This window comes from Rattus norvegicus, chromosome 4 (genome assembly GCF_021556685.1).
Source record: "Rattus norvegicus strain SHRSP/BbbUtx chromosome 4, alternate assembly SHRSP_T2T, whole genome shotgun sequence".
NCBI classification, from domain to species: Eukaryota; Metazoa; Chordata; class Mammalia; order Rodentia; family Muridae; genus Rattus; species Rattus norvegicus.
Window position 1 is genome coordinate 116,699,851 of NC_141537.1, and position 23,213 is coordinate 116,723,063.

General features: G+C 42.7%; 1 protein-coding gene and 1 long non-coding RNA gene across 3 annotated transcripts in view; one reads left to right on the forward strand and one right to left on the reverse strand.

Annotated features, from left to right (window-relative positions):
* Nucleotides 1-236: 236 nt before the first annotated feature.
* M1ap (meiosis 1 associated protein) overlaps nucleotides 237-23,213 on the forward strand; it is a 90,784-nt gene continuing 67,807 nt past the window's right edge. Inside the window, exons 1-3 of the mRNA NM_001447412.1 lie at nucleotides 237-324; nucleotides 9,668-9,956; nucleotides 20,518-20,703. Of these exons, the coding sequence (NP_001434341.1) occupies nucleotides 9,717-9,956; nucleotides 20,518-20,703 (426 nt within the window). The 5' untranslated portion in view covers nucleotides 237-324; nucleotides 9,668-9,716. The remainder of the gene's footprint in view (nucleotides 325-9,667; nucleotides 9,957-20,517; nucleotides 20,704-23,213) is intronic.
* Nucleotides 2,107-10,208, reverse strand: LOC147994929 (uncharacterized). 2 transcript variants are annotated; one of them, XR_015686711.1, is made up of 3 exons: nucleotides 10,034-10,190; nucleotides 9,250-9,384; nucleotides 2,107-4,839 (listed from the first exon to the last, which is right to left on the reverse strand). It is a non-coding gene; the product is annotated as an uncharacterized LOC147994929 (long non-coding RNA). The 2 variants fall into 2 exon arrangements; XR_015686710.1 differs by lacking the exon at nucleotides 2,107-4,839 and adding an exon at nucleotides 5,928-8,630 and having other exon boundaries at nucleotides 10,034-10,208.

Here is a 23,213-nt window from a genome sequence, read left to right on the forward strand (position 1 = left end):
TGAAGTCCGGAGTGCGGGTGAGGGGCCAAGTGCAGGGAGATGACCTGACGCCTCACATCCTGGGGCCACAGGCATCACCAAGGTGTGTCTGACCTGGTGAAACCTGGGGGGAAAAGAAGCCACAGAGAGAAGGAGATTCAGTGGGAGGAGCCTCTGAAAGGGGCGGTGCTACAAGGGGAGGTCCTTATCCGAGAGGCACTCAAAGGGCGGAGCTTCTGGGAGGGGCGGGGGAGTCAGAGGAGGCGGTACCTAGCCGGAGGAGCCTCGGAGGAAGGCGCCTATAGAGGCTGAGCCTACAGAAGGCGTGCAAGTGCTGAGCTTGAGGTGAGTGAAGGGGACTTCTAAGATGGGAAGAGTGGTGGGCTGAGAGTACCTGAAGACGACTCCAGAGAAAGGTGCCCGGAGGGGGACTCCCTTCAGCCGGTACCAGAGAAAAGATTCGCCAGAGGGAGTTGACAGAACTGGGGGTTGACGGGTTGCCCCCAGAAAGAGACTCCTGAAGAAACATAAGGGGAACTTCTGAGAGGGACATCAACCGGGTGTCTGAAAGTGTACTTGTTAAAGAATAAAATAGTCGCCTGAGTGACTAAGGGTCTAGGCTGGGGCTCTTGAGCGCCAGAGCTATGCTATTGTTTGATGGGGCGGAGATAACCAGGTCGGAAAGCCTGAGGAGTTGCCCTGGGGAAGGCATCTGAGGTGGACTTTTGAGGGAGCGGAGCCTGAGGTGAGGTACCTGAAGGATAATGCCTGAGGTGCCTGAGAGGGCGTGCCTGAGGGAGATGCCTGAGGTGATTGTACCTGAGGGGCAGTGCCTGTGGGAGTTTTCTTGATGTACCTCCTGAGGTGTTCCCTTGAAAGGGCATGCCTGAGGCAAGATTTGCCAGAGCTGGCGCACTCTCTAGGAGCAGACAGCTTGCCTTGGCGGGTAATGCTCCCTCTTCAGGCCCCTGGGCAAAGGAAAAGACTGAAGGGCTTGGGAGTTAGGATGGCGCCTCAGAGGTTGATTTGGAGGACACACTTACAGGCCTCTGAGCAGGTGTGAGGGTGCAGCCCAAGAACTGTATCACCATTGCTGGGTCAGTGAAGTCCACAGACAGCTTGCTGGCTTGAGGAGTGGCAGGACCACCGTGGCCCAAGAGCTAATACTCGCTCTGGCCAGAGCCCCCTGACTGACTAACAGGAGGAAGACCTAACTTATTCTCATTCATTCATTCTTTCATTCATTCATTTATTAATTCATGCATTCTCTTCCCCTTTTTGGCGCGCACGTGTGTGTGTGTGTGTGTGTGTGTGTGTGTGTGTGTGTGTGTGTGTGTGTTCGCGCGCGCATGCGCGCCTGTGTTCTGTCTGCGCCCGTCCCCCCACCCCGTCCCCCCTCTCTCAGTCCCTCTATCTTCTCATCCATCTGTCTCTGTCTCTGGTCTGGAACTAAGGGTGATAATCTCTGTTGGGGTTCAGAAATCACCACACGAACCATACAAACACTAATCTCAGTTAAGTAAGAATAGTTTATTGAATGCATATCCTAAATACTGGTCAGACTCAGGACATAGCTAAGAATTATCTGAAGTATAACAACGGACATCTTTCTCTGCTAGCTTATAAAGGAAAAAAAAAAACCCCACAAAACCTATACTGAGTTCATATGCAGGTGCAGGAAGTACTGCCCAGTGGTCAGCTCTGACTCAAGATATTTCAAACATAAACAGTTCATATTGACCTTTAACTTGATGGGTCCTAGGTGAAACTGTGTGGGATTTCTTAAGATTAACAAACCTCCTAACATAACAAGGGATGTCCTCAGCATGACCCTGCTCTAAGTCAGGTTATTTTTCTGTGTCAATGACTGGCAGGCATTTCACAGCAACCATAGGAAATAGCTGGAAGGCATGGAACAAAATGGCTACAGCTATGCTCCTGGTATCCAACCATAACAATTTCTGTGCCTTTCCAGAGCTGGGGTTACAGGTGAGCCACTGAACATGTTTTAACTTCGTCAGGAAGAAGAAAACAATGAGCCGTGAAGGTCAAAGAAACTTTGCTATTGTCTTCCCTCACCAGGGGAAACCTTGTCGTATTTTCTATTAATTTTTCACTCTTTTTTTTAAAATGGAGGATAGGGTCCATGAAGGCAAAAGTTCTTTATTTTTTTTATTCTTTTTTTTTTTGTTGGATATTTTTTATTTACATTTCAAAGGTTATTCCCTTTCCCAGTTTCCCACCCATAAGCCCCCTATCCCATTCCCCTCCCCTTCTTCTATAAGAGTGTTTTCTCTCCCCAACCACCCTCCCTTCCCGCCTCCCCCCCTGACATTCTCCTACACTGGGAAGGGGGGTGGGTTCCAGGCTTGGCAGGACCAAGGGCTTCTCATCCCATTGGTGCCCAACAAGTCCATCCTCTGCTACATATGCAGCTGGAGCCATGGGTCTGTCCATGTATAGTCTTTGGGTAGTGGTTTAGTCCCAGGGAGCTCTGGATGGTTGGTATTGTTTTTCTTATGGGATTGAAGCCCCTTCAGCTCCTTCAATCCTTTCTCTAATTCCTCCAACGGGGACCCCATTCTCAGTTTGCATTCACCTCTGTATGTGTCATGCTCTGGCTGAGGTTCTCAGAAGATGGCTATATCAGGCTCCTGTCAACATGCACTCTTGGCATCAGCAATATTGTCTAGTTTTGGTGGCTATATGTATATAGGCTGGATTTCCAGGTGGGGAAGACTCTGAATGGCCATTCCTTCAGTCTCTGCTCCAAATTTTGTCTCCATATCCCCTCCTATGGATATCCCCCCCCTTTTAAAAAGGACTGAAGCATCCTCACTTTGGTCGTCCTTCTTCTTGAGCTTCATGTGGTCTGTGGATTATATTTGGGTAATTTGAGCTTTTAGGCTAATACCCACTTATCAGTGAGTGAATACCATGTATGGTTTTTTGTGATTAGGTTACCTCACTCAGGATGACATTTTCTAGTTCAATTCATTTGCCTATGAATTTCATGAAGTCATTGTTTTTGATAGCTGAGTAGTACTCCATTATGCAAATGTACCACATTTTCTGTATCCATTCCTCTGTTGAAGGGCATCTGGGTTCTTTCCAGCTTCTGTTTACTATAAATAAGGATGCTATGAACATAGTGGAGCATGTGTCTTTGTTGTATGTTGGGGCATCTTTTGGGTATATGCCCAGGAGTAGTATAGCTGGGTCCTCAGGTAGTACTATGTCCAATTTTCTGAGGAATCTGCAGACTGATTTCCAGAGTGGTTGTACCAGTCTGCAATCCCACCAACCATAGAGGAGTGTTCCTCTTTTTCCACATCCTCACCAGCATCTGTTCTCACCTGAGTTTTTTATCTTGGCCATTCTGACTGGTGTGAGGTGGTATCTCAGGATTGTTTTGATTTTCATTTCCCTGATGACTAAGGATGTTGAACATTTCTTTAGGTACTTCTCAGCCATTTGATATTCCTCAGCTGAGAATTCTTTGTTTAGCTCTGTACTCCATTCTTTTAAATAGGATTTGACTCTCTTGAGTCTAACTTCCTGAGTTCTTTGTATATATTGGATATTAGCCCTCTATCAGACGTAGGATTGGTAAAGATCTTTTCCCAATCTGTTGGTTGCCGTTTTGTCCTAATGACAGTGTCCTTTGCCTTACAGAAGCTTTGCAGCTTTAGGAGATCCCATTTGTCGATTGTTGCTCTTAGAGCATAAGCCATTGGTGTTTTGTTCAGGAAATTTTCCCCAGTGCCCGTGTGTTCAAGGCTCTTCCCTACATTTTTTCTCTATTAGTTTGAGTATATCTGTTTTAATGTGTTTCCTTCACCTGTTCGGTTGTGTTTTCCTGCAATTCTTTAAGGAATTTTTGTGTTTCTTGTTTAAGGGTTTCTACTTGTTTACTTGTATTATCCTGTATTTCTTTAAGGGAGTTATTTATGTCCTTCTTAAAGTCCTCTATCATCATCATGAGATGTGATTTTAAATCCAAATCTTGCTCTTCCAGTGTATTTGGATGTCCAGTATTTGCTTTGATGGGAGAACTGGGCTCTGATGATGCCAAGTAGTCTTGATTTCTGTTGCTTAGGTTCCTGCGCTTGCCTCTCGTCATCAGGTTGTCTCTGGTGTTAGCTGTTTTGCTGTCTCTGACAAATGCATGACCCTCTGTAAGCCTGTGTGTTAGCACTCCTGTAGACCTGTTTTCTTTCAGCCAGATCTGGGAACAGAGAGATGCTCCTGGGTTTGTGTGTCTTGAAGCCTCCAGGAGGGTCGCTTGGACCAGAAGAGTTGTCTTACCTCTGCTCTCCGGTGTGTCAGCGCTTCTGGCGACTGGCTTTCAGCTTTCACCCAGACTGCTCCTAGGTTCCTGTGCCAGAGGGCACAGAAGGCACTAGGTGGGTTCCTCTTGGGTCAGGAATGTGGGCAGAAGTAGTTGTCTCCTCTGAGCTCTCAAGATTGCCCACACTTCTGCGAGTCCAGCTCTCTCCCCCATGGGATTTGGGTACAGAGAGCTGTGGGAGAGGTTCAGCTCTGGGCATAGGCAGGGTCAAAAATTCTTAAAACCCACACAAAGTATGGTTTGTTTTGTTTTGTGGTAGGAGGGTGGAATCTAGGACCTTCCACATGCTAGACCGGTGTTCCAACTCGAGGGAGAACAATTGGATCATTTACTCATTTACTGAACAGTAAAGTGTCCTAAGAGGTATACACGCGCAGCACAGGTATTAAGAGGCCCAAGTCTATAAGTATTCAAAGAGCACAGCTGGAACTTGAATGTGTTTGTGATGAAAGAAACCTGGGGAATGGGCAGCCCACTGCGAGCCTAGAGCCTGGCCCAGGGTTGGAGATCTGGGAAAACACAAAGACAAAAACTTGAGAGCAGGATGAAGAATTTTGGATTTTGTTACAAGCATAGCTGAAGCCTATTGAAAGATTTTAGTACTAAAGTTACTTGTTTTGTGGTGGTTCAGTCCAGCTCCAGGTATAACCACATTGCAGAGGAAAAAACATTCAGTGGGTGTTCTTAATAAAAGGAGAGTTTATGGGGTCCTGTTTACTAGCGTGTCCAAACATCTCAGATGCACTATTTGATTATGCTTGGGGAGAGCTATCCCTTACTTCATCTGAAGCATAGCCTTCCACTTGTAGATTACTGTGAGATCCAAAAATGGCTGTAGCCACAGTGGCTCATGGTACAAGATTTTGTTAACCTTAGGGGAAAGAGATATTTCTGCTGTCAGGGCATTTTCTAATGTCAGTTCAAGGGCTATCTTAAAGTTTATGTTTAGAATTTACTAAACCAAGAGGGTATTTTATTCAGAATAAACTGCGTAAACTGACTAGCATTGCTACCAACACCATTCTCTGTCACAAGATCTTTTCATTCCATTTTTTTCTCCATTTTTTTTGAAATTTGTTATCAGAAGAAACTTAATTGCTCATTTGTTTAGATTCTTGTACATTTGCAGGCCCTAAAGATTTCTGAGGGGAAAAATTAGTTTTATTTTGCCTTTTTAAATTGTTCATTGTGTGTCTTTATGATGCGTTTAAATGTATGATGTGTGTGTGTATGTGTGTGTGTGTGTGTGTACATGTTCATGTGTGTATAAACACACAACTTGAGTGTGAAGGTCAGAGAGCAAACTCTGATGTTGGTTCTTGCTTTCTATCATGTGTGAGTTTGAAAGGGTTTTTTGTTTGTTTGTTTGTTTGTTTGTTTGTTTGTGTATTTGTTGCTCATAATGCATATGCCAAACAAACCAGCTCAAAGGCTTCTGGGAATTCTTCTATCTCTGCTTCCTATGTTAAGGTAGAACTGGGCTAGCAGGTGAGGTGTGCTATGTCTGGCGTTAGGTGGGTTTCAGGGATTCAAATTCAACTTGTCAGGCTTGTTCAGCAAGCACTTTATCCACAGAGTCATCTCCCAAGCCTTATTTCATCATGATTTGTGTGTTTATTTGTAATACTTTCCTGTAAATATCTAGTAATATTTTACTTGCAGTACAAATGAATCACAATCCATTTCCTAACAGACAAGATAGATATGTGAGAAGATACACAAAATTTCTATTAGAATTATTTCCCACTTAAAAAAATAATTGTACAACCTGAAACACAAAAGAATTCTCATCATTGGGAAACCACTAAAAGCTCTCTTCCTAAGTGCGTTTAGAAAAATGCAAAGGTAACATTTCACATACTATACTTTAAAAACACCAGTAACATTGAAAAATGTTTTGTTTGTATTTAAAGGGGGAATAGGTTTTGGGCATTGATTTGGGTGTGATGACATATTCCTCTGATTACAGCACTTCAAAGGGATCAGAAGGATGACGGCTCAAGACCAACCTGAGCTATACAATAGAACCTGTCTCAAAAATAACACACAAAATTGTTTTTAAACAAAAACTTCTCGGTGGTTTGAACAATACCTTGTGTTTGCTTTCTTCCCACAATATAACTTATGATACACCACACTTTTTTCTATGCCTCAGAAAATGGTTTTAATCCTCTCTAAGTTTGTATCTATTTGAACATTTTTCTGAGAGTTCTTTTAATGATTCCATTTTTGCTAGTGGCATTTTCTCTGCAATATCTGCATCTTTTTATGTCATAACCAACCTCCTATAAAATGTCACATGGACTAGTCACAAAGAGAAAGGGAAGTAACACACTTACTCTCTTTGCTGTCTGTACTCTGCAATGACCATTCACTGAGAGACTTTAAAAGGAGTTATATAATTGTTCACTGATCATCGTGATACGCATCTGCTATTTCCATAATAATCTGTAGACTAAAGAGCTAATTTCTTTATGCAATTACTTGATTAGTTTTCTGCAGCAACCTGAAATTTGAATTGTTTTGATAGACAGTGTTAATTATCAACCCTGTAGTACCTAAAATTGGTATGTAGTGAAACTGTTCAAAATGCAGACTTCCTATACCTAAAATGATGTTTTCGAACTGTGCATAGTGGCTCATCTCTGTAATCCCAACATCTGGAAGACTGAGGTGGGAGAAACAATGTGAATTTAAGGCCAACCTGGACTACATAATGAGTTCTATGCTAGCCTGGACTACAAAGTGAGACCTTGTCTCAGATAGATAGAAAGATAAACAGATAGATAGATGATAGAGAGATAGAAAGAATAATGTGCTATTTTTATATATGAAGAAAAATAGGCTTATAGGAGTGGTAAGTAAGAATAAGCCTCTGGGTGTCCATTTTTTCTGTATCAACATATGTTACCCTCAAACGAAACATTCATATATATGAATTACAGATGGTTGTGGTGAGCCACCATGTGGTTGCTGGGAATTGAACTCAGGACCTCTGGAAGAACAGTTAGTGCTCTTAACCGCTGAGCCATCTCTCCAGCCCAAACGGTCTATTTAGAAATTGGCCTTGTACGCTAGTTTATTTGTTCATTTTTATTTTGTTTGTTTTTGAAACAATCTTGTTCTGTAGCTATGACTGACCTTGATCTTGTGATAATCCTTCTGCTTCAGGCTATTAAGCCATGCACTAATTTAAAAACACAGTTAAAAGAGTAAATACTTGTATTGCTTGTTTTGGTAAACATATTAGGCATTGATTTGGATTTCCAGGTCCAAGAGTACATTTAAGCAAGAATTAGGGAAGTGGTTCAGTGGGTAAAGGCACATGCCCCAGAACCCATAGAAAAGTAGAACTGCACAAAGTTGTCTCCTCGGGCATCTGTATGCATGTTGTGGCACAGGTGCACCCCGTATACGTGTGTTATCCACATACAAGCACAGTAATAGTAAAATGAACATTTTAGAAGAGTTCTTTCACGTTAGGCTTAGAGGTACAGTCATGTGATCACAGCTACTACAGAGGCTGAGGCAGGATGGGGAATTGAATCAATGTTAGATCAGTCTGTTCTGAAGCTTACAACATAGCCCAAGACTGGCTTCAGTCTTCCTGCCTCAGCCTCACAACTCATATTGAGCCACAGCCCTGATGCTCTAGCTTTTTACTAACACATTTTAGCCAAATTATCCTTTCCCAAGTTACTAAGGGGCTTTGTCATGTACGGACATTGGATTTTAAAGAAAAAAATCAATAGAGGATCATATAATTTTCTCATTTAATCTTTCAATATGATAGATTACTATAATTCTGATGTTATATTGAACTTAGGCTCTCTGGTTTCTTTCTTTTCCTCCTTCTCTTTTAAAGACTAGTTCTTCTTATACTGTAACCCTGGCTGACCTCAAGCTTAAAGCAACTTTTCTGTCAAAGCTTCCCAAATGCCAAGATTAGAGATGTTAGTGTAAGCCGCCGTGCCTAGCTAATGTTATGCTTCTGAGACAAACCCGACTTGTGGTCATAGTAAGTTATTTCTACTTTATACATTGTGTCCAGCCACTCTGCTTTCAAGATTGTTGTGGCCGTGCTGCAGTTTTCACCCTTTCCGTCTTCCATCTCTTACATCTTCCTGCCTCCTCTTCCAAAGCGTCCCCTGAGACTTAAAGGGATCATGCAGATATCTTATTAGGGCTGAGCCCTTGACCATCCATCTTTTGGTCTTAGTGTCTTGTGCAAGGTTTTCATATTCACCGATATTTGCTGCCAGGACTGGCTTCTTCATTTAAAGCTGAGAGTAGCCTTTGTCTGTGGGTGTAAACATCTATTTAGAAGATGGTTTAATAGTTTATCTAAGCAGCAATGTTAGGTTCCCAGCTAGGGCCCATAAACTCTACAGTCATGTGTTTTGGATCAGGTTTACATTAGTGGGTATAAGCTCGCTCTTACAGAGCAAGCCTGAAATCCAACTGGGAGATGGTTGGTTCCTCCTGCCCCACAACAGTCATGCCATTACTGTACAAATGGGCGCATCTGCCAGGCAGGTTCCTAGGATTCACAGGTGGGTAAAACTGTAGACGTCTCCAGCCCCCAGCAGCCTACATAACACCTTCCAGCACTGTGGGAGGTAGCCATCAGGGAGGAAATTTCTAACTCAGTTCCAATGCGATTCCTCTATAGCTTTTGTTCTAGGTGTGTGGTGCCTTCAATAAGCCCTTATCAACTACTTGTAGTGGAGAACCAAGAAAAAATAGCAAGAACCTTTATTATTTCAGGAGCCTCCCTGACCAGAAACCCCTATGGAGTTACCTACCCCATACCTGACACTGTGGGAAGCCTTAAAATATGGCGAGAAAGACAAACATAGAAACAAGTTACAATATAGGACAATTAGCAGTAACAAACTTATGAGGGCAAATAAGCTTACCCAACGCCTGATTTAAGGCACAGTGATGCTCCTGTATAACTCTTGCACTTGGGAGGTGGAAGCAGAAAGATCAGGAGGTCAAGATCATACTCAGCTACATAATGAACTCCAGGCCAGCCTAGGTAACATGAGACCCTGTAAAAAACAAACAAACAAACCTGAAGTTTGAATCTTGTGTGTAACTGCTTTATTCTTTATTAGTTCCACAAACATCTCTAAGCATTCTCATACTTACACCAAAATCAGACATATCCCATCTCTTGGGTGCTGTTAATGCAGGACGACCTTGCCAAGTTTGATGTGGTACCCAAATTGAATCTTTTTGGGAATTTTTATCCCCTCGATGTATATATATTCTTTGCTTCATGTACCTAATCCAGTTTTATAAAAGCCAGTTTTTTCTTTTTCCTTTCCTTAGGTTTATAAAACATTGATGATTCAAGTGGTGGCCACAGTTCCACGCTGCCATGCATCGAAGGAGAACTACGAGTAGAGGGACCTCCCCTGCCACGAAAATTAGTCATCAACCTCCGAGGCTGCTCATTGTGCATATTGCTGTCCCTTCCTGGGATGACATCTGCCCCAACCTCTGTGAGGCCTTGCAGAACTTCTTCTCAATAGCCTGCAGTTTGATGGGCCCCAGCCGAATGTCTCTGTTCAGCTTATACACGGTACAAAACCAACATGAGTGTGTCCTCCCATTTGTGGTAAGTTTATCTCTAATCTTGGTATCCTGAAAGCAAATGAGATTTCCACAGCAGAACTCATGGTTGCTTTTACTTACAGTAAAAACCGCATAGGTTCCTCGTATCTGATTAGCCCACGTGAACCAGAAGTCATCCTGTGTATATGGGGACTTGTGCTGCAAGAGGGAAGCCAGCCTCTGAGTTAATTTGGGGGCAGAAATAGGCTGCAACTGGTCCCTCTGCTGTGAGAGGAGAAACCTTAGCATTTGCAGTTCTTTGAAATGTAAACAGCTAGATCCTTTCACCCTCTTTGAAATGTAAACACTTGAAGAAGTTTCTAAAGCTCTTCAGAGGTCTGGTTTATCCAGTAACTCTCTTTCTCCCAAACTTGTCCTGGGGTAAAACTCAAGGCCCTAATTTCTTTGCTCAAAAATTCCTGACTGCAAAAACCATGAGACTATTTTCCCTGTGTTCCACTCCAGTGAAACTTTGACTCCGTGCAGGTAAAACATCACTGAAGGTTTGGAAGGAGTGACTGGACCATTATCTTTACAAAGCTCCCTCACGATAATCTTCTCTCCTCCTCAAAGAAAATCCAAGTCTTCCCTCTCTCTTCGATATAGCTCAAAATCACAGGGATGAGGACTTCCAGAGATTCCACTCATTTCCTTCTTAGAGTCAGCCTTATTGTTAAATTAATGGTCATATGCTATGTCTTTAAGATAACCAAAGAGGAATTTCACAGACTTGTTGTTGATTATGTCTGTAAAATCTTACTAGAATCCACTCATTTTTAAAATTAATGTCTCATCCTCCTCACTGAAAGTGAAAATATTAATATCTCTTTTGAATGAAAATAATACACATTTGTTCAAGTTCGCTTGAACACTGCTGTGGTTTGAATATGCTTGGCCCAGGTAGTGACTCTGTTAGGACGTTTGGCCTTTTTAGAGGAACTGTGTCACTGAGCGGGTGGGCTCTGAGACCCTCCTCCTAGCTGCCTGAGGATGTTGTGTCTTCTCCTATCTGCCTTTGGATCAAGATGTAGACCCCTCAGCTCCTCCAGCACCACGCCTGCCTGGACGCTGCCATGTTTCATCTTATAATGGACAGTTACATGTTGTCCACCATAAGAACTGCCTTGGTCATGGTGTCTCTTCACAGCAATGGTAACTCTAACTAAGACAAACACCATGACAAAATCAATGTGGGGCCAGGCAGTGGTGGCACACACTCAACACTCAGGAGGCAGAGGCAGGCGGATCTTTGGGTTCAAAGCCAGCCTGATCTACAGAGTGAATTCCAGGACAGCCAGGGCTACACAGAGAAACTATGACTTGAAAACAAAACAAAAACCAATTTCAAGGCGTTGATGCAAAACCACAGCTCTCATTTTAAAGGGAATAAGAGGTAGCTTATTCTGGAGCCATTTCAAGTGACCATAGCCAGGGAACACAGATTCAGATTACCCCAAATTCCATGTTCCAGTGTGGAAGCGGTTTCATGAAGTTTTATAGAACAAAGAAGGCCATAAATCAAGGCAAGGTTAAAATACATTGTTGAATGCATCAGAGACACAGGTACAACCAGATGAGGGAGACGTTACTATAGGTCCAAGATGCCATCTGATGACATTCTTAGTCTTTGAGTTGGTGAAAGCTAGAGATCTGCTAAGTTAATATATTCTAAAGGTTTTAATATATTAGTCACAGGATATTAATTCCAACATAGAGGAGGGCAAGAAGTGGTTCCAGTGGGCTAGAACTAGCTAACAATGATGTAATTCGCCTTTGGAACTGCAACATTCCAATCTCTCCACCATATTGAAATTCTAGTCAGTTAATCAGTGTCTGGAGACACAGCTTCTTTCCAGAACTCTCATTCACAGAGAGGAAAGGGTTTGTTGGAGTTACATATTCAAATCACAGTCCATCATGACGGGGAGTCAGGGCAGGAACTGCAGTCAGGAACCTATCAGAAGCCATCTAGGAAAGGCTCAGGCATGCAAAACAGTTTTCTGGAGATGGCCCACCATTTTGCATAGCCTGTGAGCTCTGCATGGGTGACAGGGGTCTAAGGGTGAGCTCTGCCTCAAGGCCACCAGAGACTTTATCCCAGGAGTGCTTCTTGCTGCTGATGTGCCTTTCCTGTCACTGTTACATAACCTAATGATTCCTGGACATTGGTCAACCCTCTTGGGCAGATTTCCTGTAGAATCAATATGAAGATGTAGTTTCATATAATAAAGACATGTAGATAAATTGATGATTTAATAATTACTGATAGTAATTTTATAAAATTCCTAAATGTATACATGTAATTTCAAGCCCTCTATAAAAGAAAGCTGCAACTAGAGCTCTGTAAAGCTTCATGTGTCATGAGCTAATTGTAATAAGATAAGAAAGCAGGCTTGACATAAATTAGTGATCAAGAAAGAAAAAACATTCATTGTAGGTCAGGTCCAAGGATGAAGCCATGGATGTACCCTGTGATAAATCGAGGCCATGTGAAACTGCTCTTTTAACTTACAATGAGCTGACAGAGTGAAACACTGCTTTGAACTTACTATGGCCATCCTCACGTAACTCCTTTTGTGTAACATTTTATCTATGAGGTAATTTTACAAAGAACTTTTGCCTAAGAAGGTATATAAGAAGGCCAGAGAGAAAAAGTAAGTGCGCCACTTGGGGCTCAGTCCCATTCACCAAACGTATATATGTATAAGTTTGTCTGTCTGTATGTATGTATGTGGATGTATGTAAGTATCCATGAACATTTGTGAAAGTGTTGAGACAGGTGGCCTGGCCTGGCCAAAGTGTGTGTGTCTGTGTATGTGCTTGAATTCACCCTTGTCTTCCTCTTCTTTTCTCTCTGGCTCACAAAGAGTTAATGAACTCCAAGCCTTTAGCCTGGCCATCCAGGGCCCCTTGAGCCAGAGAAAAACTAGGCCTCTTTTTCTAATTCCCCAGTTGTCCTCAGCATGAGTCAAATTACCAAAGGCCAGAGGTTTTAGGCCTCAGAATAGCAAAGAGGTAAAGTCTGAAGAATTGCCAACACTAAAGCAGCTTAGGCCCCTGTCATTGACTCCATACCTCTCCCCTGCTTTCCTCAGGAAACTGTGAGGCCAGGAAGGTCCCCAGCAGGAAACAAAGTAGAGGCCATGGAGGAGTGATGCATTCTGGTTTGTTCTTCATGCCTTGCTCATACTGCTTTCTTATACAACCCAAGACACCATCTTCTGTTAGATTATACTAAAATGTGATAGCTTAGCATAATAAACACTTATTTTTTCATGTTCATTGTGAGTTAAAAATCCAAAGCAGTTTAGGGAGGTAGCTCAGGCATGAGGGTCCTCCTGAGGTTGTATTTAAGATGGAAGCTACAGTTGTAGCCTTCTGAGGGCTCAATGAGAGCCGGAGGAGCTGGTTCTAAAGTAGAATACTCAGATGGTAATCGGAAGAGATCCATAGTTCCTCACCACCATAGCGTTATTTTCATGTTCTCATTCTAACTTTTCCACAAGCAACTGGTGAAAAGACAGAGACAGAGAATGGTTTATGTCCTTGTCACAGAAGTCCATTTATTCCACATTCCATTTATGAGAAACAAGTCATTGTTCTATCCAGGCAAAGCAGCAAGGACCAAATGTACTCTCTTGTCTAAAATAACCAGGACAAAACAAGAGGCTGTGAAGACAGTTCATTAGTTAGTAAAAGAGCTTGCCTTCACAAGCATGAGACCTAAGCTCAAGGACCTGAGTTTGATTGTGAGCCAGACCTGTTGGCTCAAGAATGAGAACCTGAGGCTGATCCTAATCCTCATGTAAAAAGCTGGATGTGGTGTGTGCTTGTGCTGAGGAGATAGAAACAGGACGATTCCTGGTGCCAAATCAGCATGCCTCAGGTCCCAGTGAGACTCCATCTCAAAAAGGAGAGGAGGAGACGGGAGAGGAGAAGAGAGAAGGGGAAGGGAGGGGAGAAGAGAGAAGGGGAGAGGAGAGGAGAGGAGAGGAGAAGAGAGGAGGGGAGGGAAGGGGAGAAGAGAGAAGGGGAGAGGAGAGGAGAGGAGAGGAGGAGAGGGGAGAAGAGAGGAGGGGAGGGAAGGGGAGAGGAGAGGAGAGGAGGAGAGGGGAGGGGAGAGGAGGGGAGGGGAGGGGAGAGGAGAAGAGAGGAGGGGAGAGGAGAGGAGAGGAGAGGAGAGGAGAGGAGAGGAGAGAAGATGTAGATGACTACTATGACTCTTCTTGGCTGTCAACTTGACTACCTGGGAAGAAGAAACCTCAACTGAGGAATTGCCTCCACCAGACTGGCCTATGGGCGTGTTTGTGGATGCATATTCTTGATTACTAGCTGATGTAGAAGGGCTTAGGCTCCTGTGGACCATGTCATGCCTGAGTGGGTGGGCTGTACAAGCCAATAGGTAGCTGAGCAAGCCACTAAGCAGCATTCCTCTGAGGTCTTTGCTTCAGTTCCTGACTCCAAGTTCCTGTCTCAAGTTCCTGCCCAGCTTCCCTCAATGATGGACCATACGCTATAAGCGGAAATAAACCTTTCTCCCCCAAGTTGCTTTTGATCATGGTGTTTATCACAGCATCAGAAAGCAAACTAGCACAGCTTCCGAGGAATGACACTTGAGGTTGGCCTCTGGCCTAAGCACACACACCCGAATTTCTCAAGACACTGTACACATCCGGAAGTACAATGAGGAGAAGCAATTGAGGAGAACCTAAGGCTGTCACTGCCTTAAGTTTGCAAGCCTCAGTACAGAAGAGGAGAACCTAGAATCTGAGACTTCAGAGAGACCAAGGTAGCTAAAGGAGAAACAACTATATATGGGAAAGGAAAGAAAATTCCCATTTTCTTTTTAAAGGAAGCTTTTTTAAAGAGCTATATAAGTCAGTCAAGTTGCAAGCAAGAAACAGATGGTATGCCCAAGCTGAAATTTTTTCAGAGATACAGAAAGAGAATATTTGCAGAAGTGAAGGCAGAGTTTAGGCAGAGTTAACAGAAAATGCTGCTACAGCCAGGCCACCCAGGACTAAAGAGAGCTACCTCATGGGATCGGTGACCTTTGTTACAGAAAATGTAGTGACTCTTTTTAAAGCACCATAAATGATTTTATTTACAACCATTGCAGTAGGTGAAAGGACCCTGACAATGGGATTTTGTGGTCAGGAAAAGCCTGGACTCAGCTAAGTACAGAATGGGTAATTGGGACTCCCAGATCTAAATCCCCAGCTAGTGCCTCCCACTGGACACACGTTTTTAGAAGCAGGAATGTGAGGAAATTCACTGAATTCCTCCCTATAGATTGGCCTCCAAGGATACAAAACCAGAGAGAGAAAAATAAACAGATATCTGAAAAGGCAAACAAAAACTACCCATTATTAAGTGTTGTGATAATTTCTCCTATCTCCCTGTTGCTCCCTAGTATAGGTGGCCATTTTTAAATCAATTGATCCTTTAATCGCTTCTTTAGGAAAGGCAGGCCATTTTACACTAAAAACCATGTTCTTGTAGGAGCTTAACCAAGCTAAGAAACAGCTTATCGGCCAGGTGTCAAAGTAAACTAACAAACCAAGGGACAGTTTAAGCCTTTAGTCACCTACTGAGACTGAGTAATCAAGAGTCTAACCTGGGAAAGTGCCTGTTCTGCCACTCCACTCTGTTGTTAGTGGTGCTGATGATGTTGCTGGTAGATTTTTGTATTTTATTCTTTCGTTTACCTAATTCAGTATCACCGTGTCAGCCGTGCCGGCCTGAAGCTCACTACATGGCTCAGGCTAGCCTCAAACGTGTGGCAATTCTCCTGATTCGTTCTACTGAGTGCTGGGATTTCAGTGTGGGTCACCACACCCAGTTTTCCCACCTTTTTTTTTTTTTTCTTTTTCAGAACAGTTGAGAGTTAAGATGAAGAGTTAACAGTTGAGATGAAGGGACAGTCTCACTGTTGAGTGAACCCCAGACAAAAAACTTTGGTGGCTTTTATAAGCTTGGAGTTAGAGAAAGCAGAGGGAAGGCTAAGAGTAGAAAAGACTGAGTTAGAGTAGAGAAAAGCATGTTCACGTTTCCCTGTTCCTTCCATAAAGAGTCTTGGAAGAAGCTCTTAAGAAGAGCCTCGATATAGGCCTCAGAGACCTAGGAATGAATGAAGGTGGCAGAGATAAGGAGCTAAATATCCCAAGAACAGGACGTGCCAGGGCAGCCTGAGTCCTTGGTTGTGCTCTTCAGAGACTGCAGTGAATTGGCTGTGAACCAAAGATACTTTTCCACCACCACCATGAAACCTGCCTGATAAAGCCTTGTAATTGCCTATAGTCTGTCCTGAAAATAAAAGTCATACACAGGTAAGTCACTGGTAACTCAGAAATAATTACAAGCCAACATTTCCTCACTGTAGAACAGTGAAGTCAGTGCTCATTAGAAGCTCAAGGAACTAGCAGGAGTGACTATCACTTGATGTATACAAACAATCCAGTCTATAAGGAAAAGAGGCCCTTAAATCCGTTTTCCCTGAGCTATATAGACATCTGAAGTGTTCTGCCCACAGAGAGACACGAAATGTGAATGTAGAAAGACAGCATACAGTGGATAGTTTCTAGGATGGACCCAAGAGTACCCTCACATTTAATTTTTTAGTATCATCAAATAATTCTGGACCTTTTATAAGAAATCATGACAGAGAATTCATAATTAAAATATTAGAATTCCTTTTATAGCCATTGTGACATGAATATAAATAATTCTAACCCAAATGATTAATTTCCCCCTCAAAAGAGGATTCCAGACGAATGTCCTTCCTGTGACATTCTCCCTAATTCTTTAAAGTTTTTCATTATAAAGAATTGAAATTAATCTACAATGATGTATTAGGATTCAGAACACTTTGGTTTACCTATAGTGTTTATTTCCTTTTCCTTAGTAGCTGTTATTCAAAGAAACAAATAAAACAGATAAAGGTGAGTTCTAAGAAGATGTGGGAAACTATAACTGAATGCAGTGGGAGAGAGAGAATAAGACAAGGAAATACAATAATTCTGTCATATGGTGACTCAAATACTGCTAGAGAAATAGTCTAAAGGAATCACATAAACATGGAGTTATGAAGATAAAAACCAAAACAGGCTCAAATATTCCTAGTAACAATAAAAGCATATAGGAAAAGGGCAAATAAAATGTACAATACAGTGTTTTTCTTAAAAGCTGTAAAACAGAAAGTGTTGGGGCGGGAGAGATGGCTCACAAGTTAAGAGCATGTACTGCTCTTTCAAAGAACCTGAATTTGTTTACCAGGATCCATATTAGACAACTCACAACTGTCTGTAACTTCAGTTCAGGGAATCTAATGCCTTTGGGCTCTTTGGGCACTTACACTCACGTGAACATAACCATACACACCTATGCACATACCACATACGTACTATCTTAATTGGGTTTTATTGTTGTGAAGAAACATCATGACCACAGCAACTCTTATCAAGAAAAACATTTGATTGGGGTTGGCTTACAATTTTAGAGATTTACTGCATGTTGACTTAAATATATATAACAAAGTATTAGAAAAGGGTGTGTAAGGAAAAGGGCTTAAAGGAAGCTAAGCTGGACTGGGGAAATGGCTTAGTGGGTAGGTAAATGGTTTGCTGTACATGCTTGAGGACCTGAGTTCAAATCCTCAGAACCCACATAAAGCTGAGCATGGTAGCACCTGTCTGTAATCTCAGGGCTCCTACATTGAGATGGGAAACAGAGACAGGAGAATTCCTGGAAACTCAAAGGTCCCATATAGCACAACACAAGACAACAAAGAGACCCTGACTCAAACAAGGAGGAAGGCAAGGAAGAGACCCTAATGTTTTCATCTGACCTCCAAAACCCAACATGAAATGTGCCCATTTGTGCACATGTACATGTATACACACAGTCAAATACACATATAATCACACACACACACACACACACATGCAATCATATACATACATACACTGCACAAATAAATAAAAAAATAAACTTTACTAGGCTATATTTAAGGTCTGATTTCATTTATTTCTTGAATAGGTTTTTTTATTTCCCCTTCTAGATTTCTCATTTTGTGTCAGAGTTGAAGTCTCATTTCCTGTGCCTTCAGGCCCCCCTCACTGACACTTAAAGAGAGGAACACACAAAAGCAAAGGAAGAAAGGTGAACAGCCTTCTAGCCCTGGTGGTATTATAGCTCAGACTCACGGATTTTATAAGCATGGCAAATAGCATTCATTCCTGCTTTGGGGTCCTGTCTTAGTCACCTTTCTATTGCTGTGAAGTGACAGCACAACCATGGCAACTCTTGTAAGAGAAAACATTTCACTGGGGCTAGCTTACAGTTTCAGAGGTTCAGTCCATTATCAACATGGCAGAGAGCATGGAGTTAGGGACAGCAGACCTTTGGCTGGATGTAGTTTAAAACTACATTCTCTTTGGTTGGTGGCTTAGTCTCTGGGAACTCCCAGAGGTTCAGGTTAGTTGACCCTGTTCGTCTTCCTATGGGGTTGTCATGCCCTTCAGTTCTTCAGTCCTTCCCCTAACTCTTCCATAGGAGTCCCTGACCTTAGTCCAATGCTTGGCTGTAAGTATCTGCATCTGTGTCAGTCGACTGCTATTGGAGCCTCTCAGAGGACAGCCATGCTAGGCTCCTGTCTGCAAACACAGCATAGTATCAGTAATAGAGCATGCACTGGCTAGTTCAACCCCCATCCCCATCCCCATCCTGGATCCACAGATAGAGTGAGTGAGAGTGGATCTGACACAGGTTTTTGAAACCTCAAAACCCACACTCAGTGACACACTTCCTCCAAAAAGGCCACACCCCCTAAGCTTTCTAGTCCTATCAAGCAGTTCCACTCCCTGGTGACTAAATATGCAAATATATGAACCTTTGAGGGCCATTCTTATTCAAACCACAATAGGTACAACGGCTCTATTTAGTCTAAAGCAGAGTTCTTTCCCCTTCCTTGCCTAGTTGATGCTTGAAATTCCTTCAAATAACGTCTTAAATCTTCAGCATACATTCTTTTTAATTCATACATCCTTAGACGTATCATTGAACTAGAATCAGATAAATTACATGGCTTCCTAAAGACTGTTCTTTGTAAAGAAAGATGAGGAAAACCATGAGGTCACTTCACTTGTCCAGGGTTTACTTGTTGGCTCCTTAAAATAAGTGAGAGTCTCTTCTTCACTGAAATACCCCTGAGGAATGGAATAGATCCTTATCAATTGTGAAATGAGAGACCAATCAGAATTCTTATTTTGGGAGAAACATTTCTGTTGTTGTTGTTTGACAGAGTCTCAATATATAGCCCCAAATACCTTGAACTCTAATAACAGCCTTGAACCCTCAGTCCTCCAGCCTCAGCTTCTTGACTGCTACAATACCAAGCAAAACATCATTCTTAAACAGAGAAGCTCTTAGTGACTGGCTAAGAAAACCAGATAGTATCTAAAGTTAGCCCTCTTAGACATCAACTTGCAGATCACCCAAAGTAAAACTGTAGTCATGGGCTGGACACATGGCTCACCAGTTAAGAGCACTTGTTGTCTTGCAGAGGACCCAGATTTGGTTCTCGGTACCCACACAGTGGCTCACAACTTGGATCCAGGAGATCTGGTGCTCTCTTATGGCCTCTGAAGGCACTAGGCATATGCATGGTGCACATTTTAAACACTCATGCACCTAAAATAAAAATAAATCTAAGGGTTGGGGATTTAGCTCAGTGGTAGAGCGCTTGCCTAGGAAGTGCAAGGCCCTGGGTTCGGTCCTCAGCTCCGAAAAAAACAAAAAAAACAAAAAAAAACAAAAAAAACAAAAAAAATAAATCTAAACACACACACACATACACACATACACACACACACACACACACACACACACACACACACACACACAGTAAGTTACAAAGACCTTTCATTGGACAAGTAAATAAATTAAAACATTTCCTTCCCTATTTCTGATAAATCCACATCATCTAAAATTTTTAGCTGCAATTCTTCCTTCTGATTTAGAAAAATTTTAGATCAATACTTAGAACATGACTGACATTTACTATGTGTCAGTCAAACATAGAGGTTTTAGGAAGGGAAGGAATGCCTAAGGAGTTATTGATGATGAAGTAAGACTATCAGTTAGTCTCCTGGGTGTTTGGTAGTTTGTTATCTATTGATATGATAAACATCGTGACTAAAATCATGTTGGGGAGGAAAGGGTTTGTTTGATTTCACATCCTAATCAGTCTATCTCTGAGGGAAATCACGGCAGAATTCATGCAGGAAGAGGAACCACTGAGGAAAGATCCTTGCTCACTTGCTTCCCCTTTGCTTGCTCAATCTGATTTCTTATTCCACTCAGAACTACCAGCCCAGGGTTGAACCCCCTACACCAATCAGTAATCAAGGAAATGTCCCCACAGACAAGCCAACAGACCAATCAGATGGATTCCAAATTCCTGGTTTCTTCTTCCAGGTGACTCTAGTCTGTGTCAATTTGACAAAAGCTAACCGGTATACTGGATTCCTAAAGATTTGTGTCTTTAATTCATTTTCTCTCTGCAGCAAGTGAGAGGGAACTTCGTTAGGCTGCAGGCCTGTATCTCGGAGCTTCGGACGTTGCAGGTAGAAGGTTGTTACAGGCCATCTCACACCTTACTACCACTGGCTGTAGAGGATGGGCTCCAGCAGTTCAAACAGTACAGCAGTCACATGGCCACAAGTGCTGCTCAGCCCTTAACTTCCCTGGAGGTAAGAGACTGCTTTTCACAACATGAAGCCATTTTCCCATTCCCACCTGTGTAGTGTTTCATTATTGTTGCAGTAAATATTTTTAAAAAAAAATGGGGTGCGACCAGTTCCGGCACGCACTGCTCTTTGCTTTCTCCTGGGCTCCCTGACCTGGGCAGTCGCTCTCTCGATAGTTCCAGCTCCATTGGGCCATAGGAACCAACACTAATTTATCTCAGCAGCTCCACGCTGCCCCCAAGTACTCTCTCACGCAGGCGGTCCGCGGGCTGTTCCTTGCCATTCTGGTCTCTAATGTTAGTTCTGGCACCCATGGGACCAAATGGAACTAACCATAATTTATCTCTAATTAGTATCTCTCCTGGCCGCTCTCTGCTAGCTTCGAACTCTCTGGTTCCAGTTACCTGGTAAAATCAGGGCTCTAGAAGTCCAGCACAGGCTGGCCTATCGCGGCTCCCTGCCACGAACTCTGCCCACACTCCCATCCACCCAGTGAAACAGTGACCCAACAAACTGCAACCCAACAATCAGATTTATATGTTAAATTCCCAATCCACAATACATCCACACAATAAACTCACAGCCACCTAGAGAAGATAAGTTTGCCTACAGAAATCTAAACCCAACTACCTTGGCCATTCAAGACCACCCAGATGTGGGTCATTCTTCTCCTCCGTCTCCATCTTGATTCTCCTCTCTCTCTCTCTCTCTCTCTCTCTCTCTCTCTCTCTCTCTCTCTCTCTCTCTCTCTCTCTCCTGCTTCTCCCTCCTTCTAAAACCTCTGTTCCCGCCTCCCTTCCTTCTCATCCAATGACAGGCCTCATTTCATCTTGTCTGCCTTCACCTGCATAATGACATCAACATACACATTACTTATTTTCCTTACGTTGTTCTGTTTTCTATACATTGAATATAACTTTCAAGACAGATGTTCAGCTACTGGCTAGTAGACCACATTATTTCCCTATCCCGTGACTATTTTCTCTTCTCCTCAATACTTTATCTTTTCTTTCTCTTTTTCTTTTTTCTATTTCTTTTTCTTTTTTTTTTTTTTTTTTTTTTGTTGTTGTTGTTGAGTGTGTGTGTAACCTGGAGTTACACGAAGTTACATGTTTCCCAAACAAGTGCTGGGAGCTGAATTCCAATCTTCTGAAAGAACACCAAATGTATTTGTGTTTCGGTAAAAATAAAAAACGGATCAGAGGCTACAGGTACCAGCGCGCCTTTTCACTCTTCACCCACCAGCTGCTTCTGTCAGCCGCTTTCACGTACTATCCCCTCAGCGGGTTGTTAACTACTGCCTGACGCATTCATGCTAGCCCCAGGCATTCTCTAGCCTAGCACAGCTTCCAGAACAGTTTGTCTATCTGCCCGCCGGGAACTTTGCTCACATCCCCTGTAGCCTGTAAAATCAAAGCTCTAGAAACTTGTAATTTAACAATTAGGTTTATATGTTAAATTCTCAATCCACAATACATCCACACAATACATTCACTGCCAAAAAAGATTTAAACCGCCCACCTAAACAAGATAAAATTCACCTAGTCCACCCGAATCTGGATCATCCTGCTCCGTCGTCTCCATCTTGATTCTCCCGCTTCTTCTCCTCTCTTGTTCCTAGACTTTTTTCCCCATCTACTCATTCAACGATAGGCTTTGCCTTATCCTGGACCCGCCTTGCTGCATAATGACATCATCCTACATATTTGTATTTTTTAAATTTTTACTTTATTTTCAATTGTGTGTGTGTGTGTGTGTGTGTGTGCGTGTGTGTGTGCAGGTGCCCACAGAGACTAGAGGCATTGGAGCCCCTGGAGCTGCCTGCTGTGGGTGCTGGGCACCTAGCTCAGGTCCTCAGGAAGAGTAGTACAGCCTCAGAACCACGGAGCCATCTCTTCTGCTCCAACAAGTGCTCATAACTGCTGTCGTGTCACCTACTCAGCTCTTAACATGCAGAAGGTCATCAAGAGAAACTAGAAAACAGGGACCAACATGAACTATAAGAAAAAAAAAACTGAAATAAAAATGAAATGTTAATACACCTGCCCAAGGTATTTGGAACTGGCAAGGTGAATATTAAATTCCCTAAATTGATTCTGTTTTCTATCTATCTGGGTTCCTTAAAGCCAGACAGGGAGGTTTACAGCTGCAGTCCCAGCACATAGAAGGATGAGGCAAAACTAAACCAGCCGGGGCTACATGGCTAGTTCCAGGACAGGCTAGGTCACAGAGTCAAATCTTACCTCAAAAAGAGAGTCCAAAATGAAGAAAAAAATTGTAGTTGTCTTCAATCAAATTTTTATTCAAATTTACTAAATTTTCTTGGGGATTGAATATCAAAGTTGGTGCTATTCTGGTGCCAGACTGAGTGAGACAACTGTAAAAATATAAATAAGTAATGGGTGGATGCTCCACAGGTACATTCGTGAGTGGGGGTTAAGATCGTCTCAGTTTTGGGGACCTGCGACTGCAGACAGGAATTGGAAAATGATTGTGCTGACCTGCCATCATCA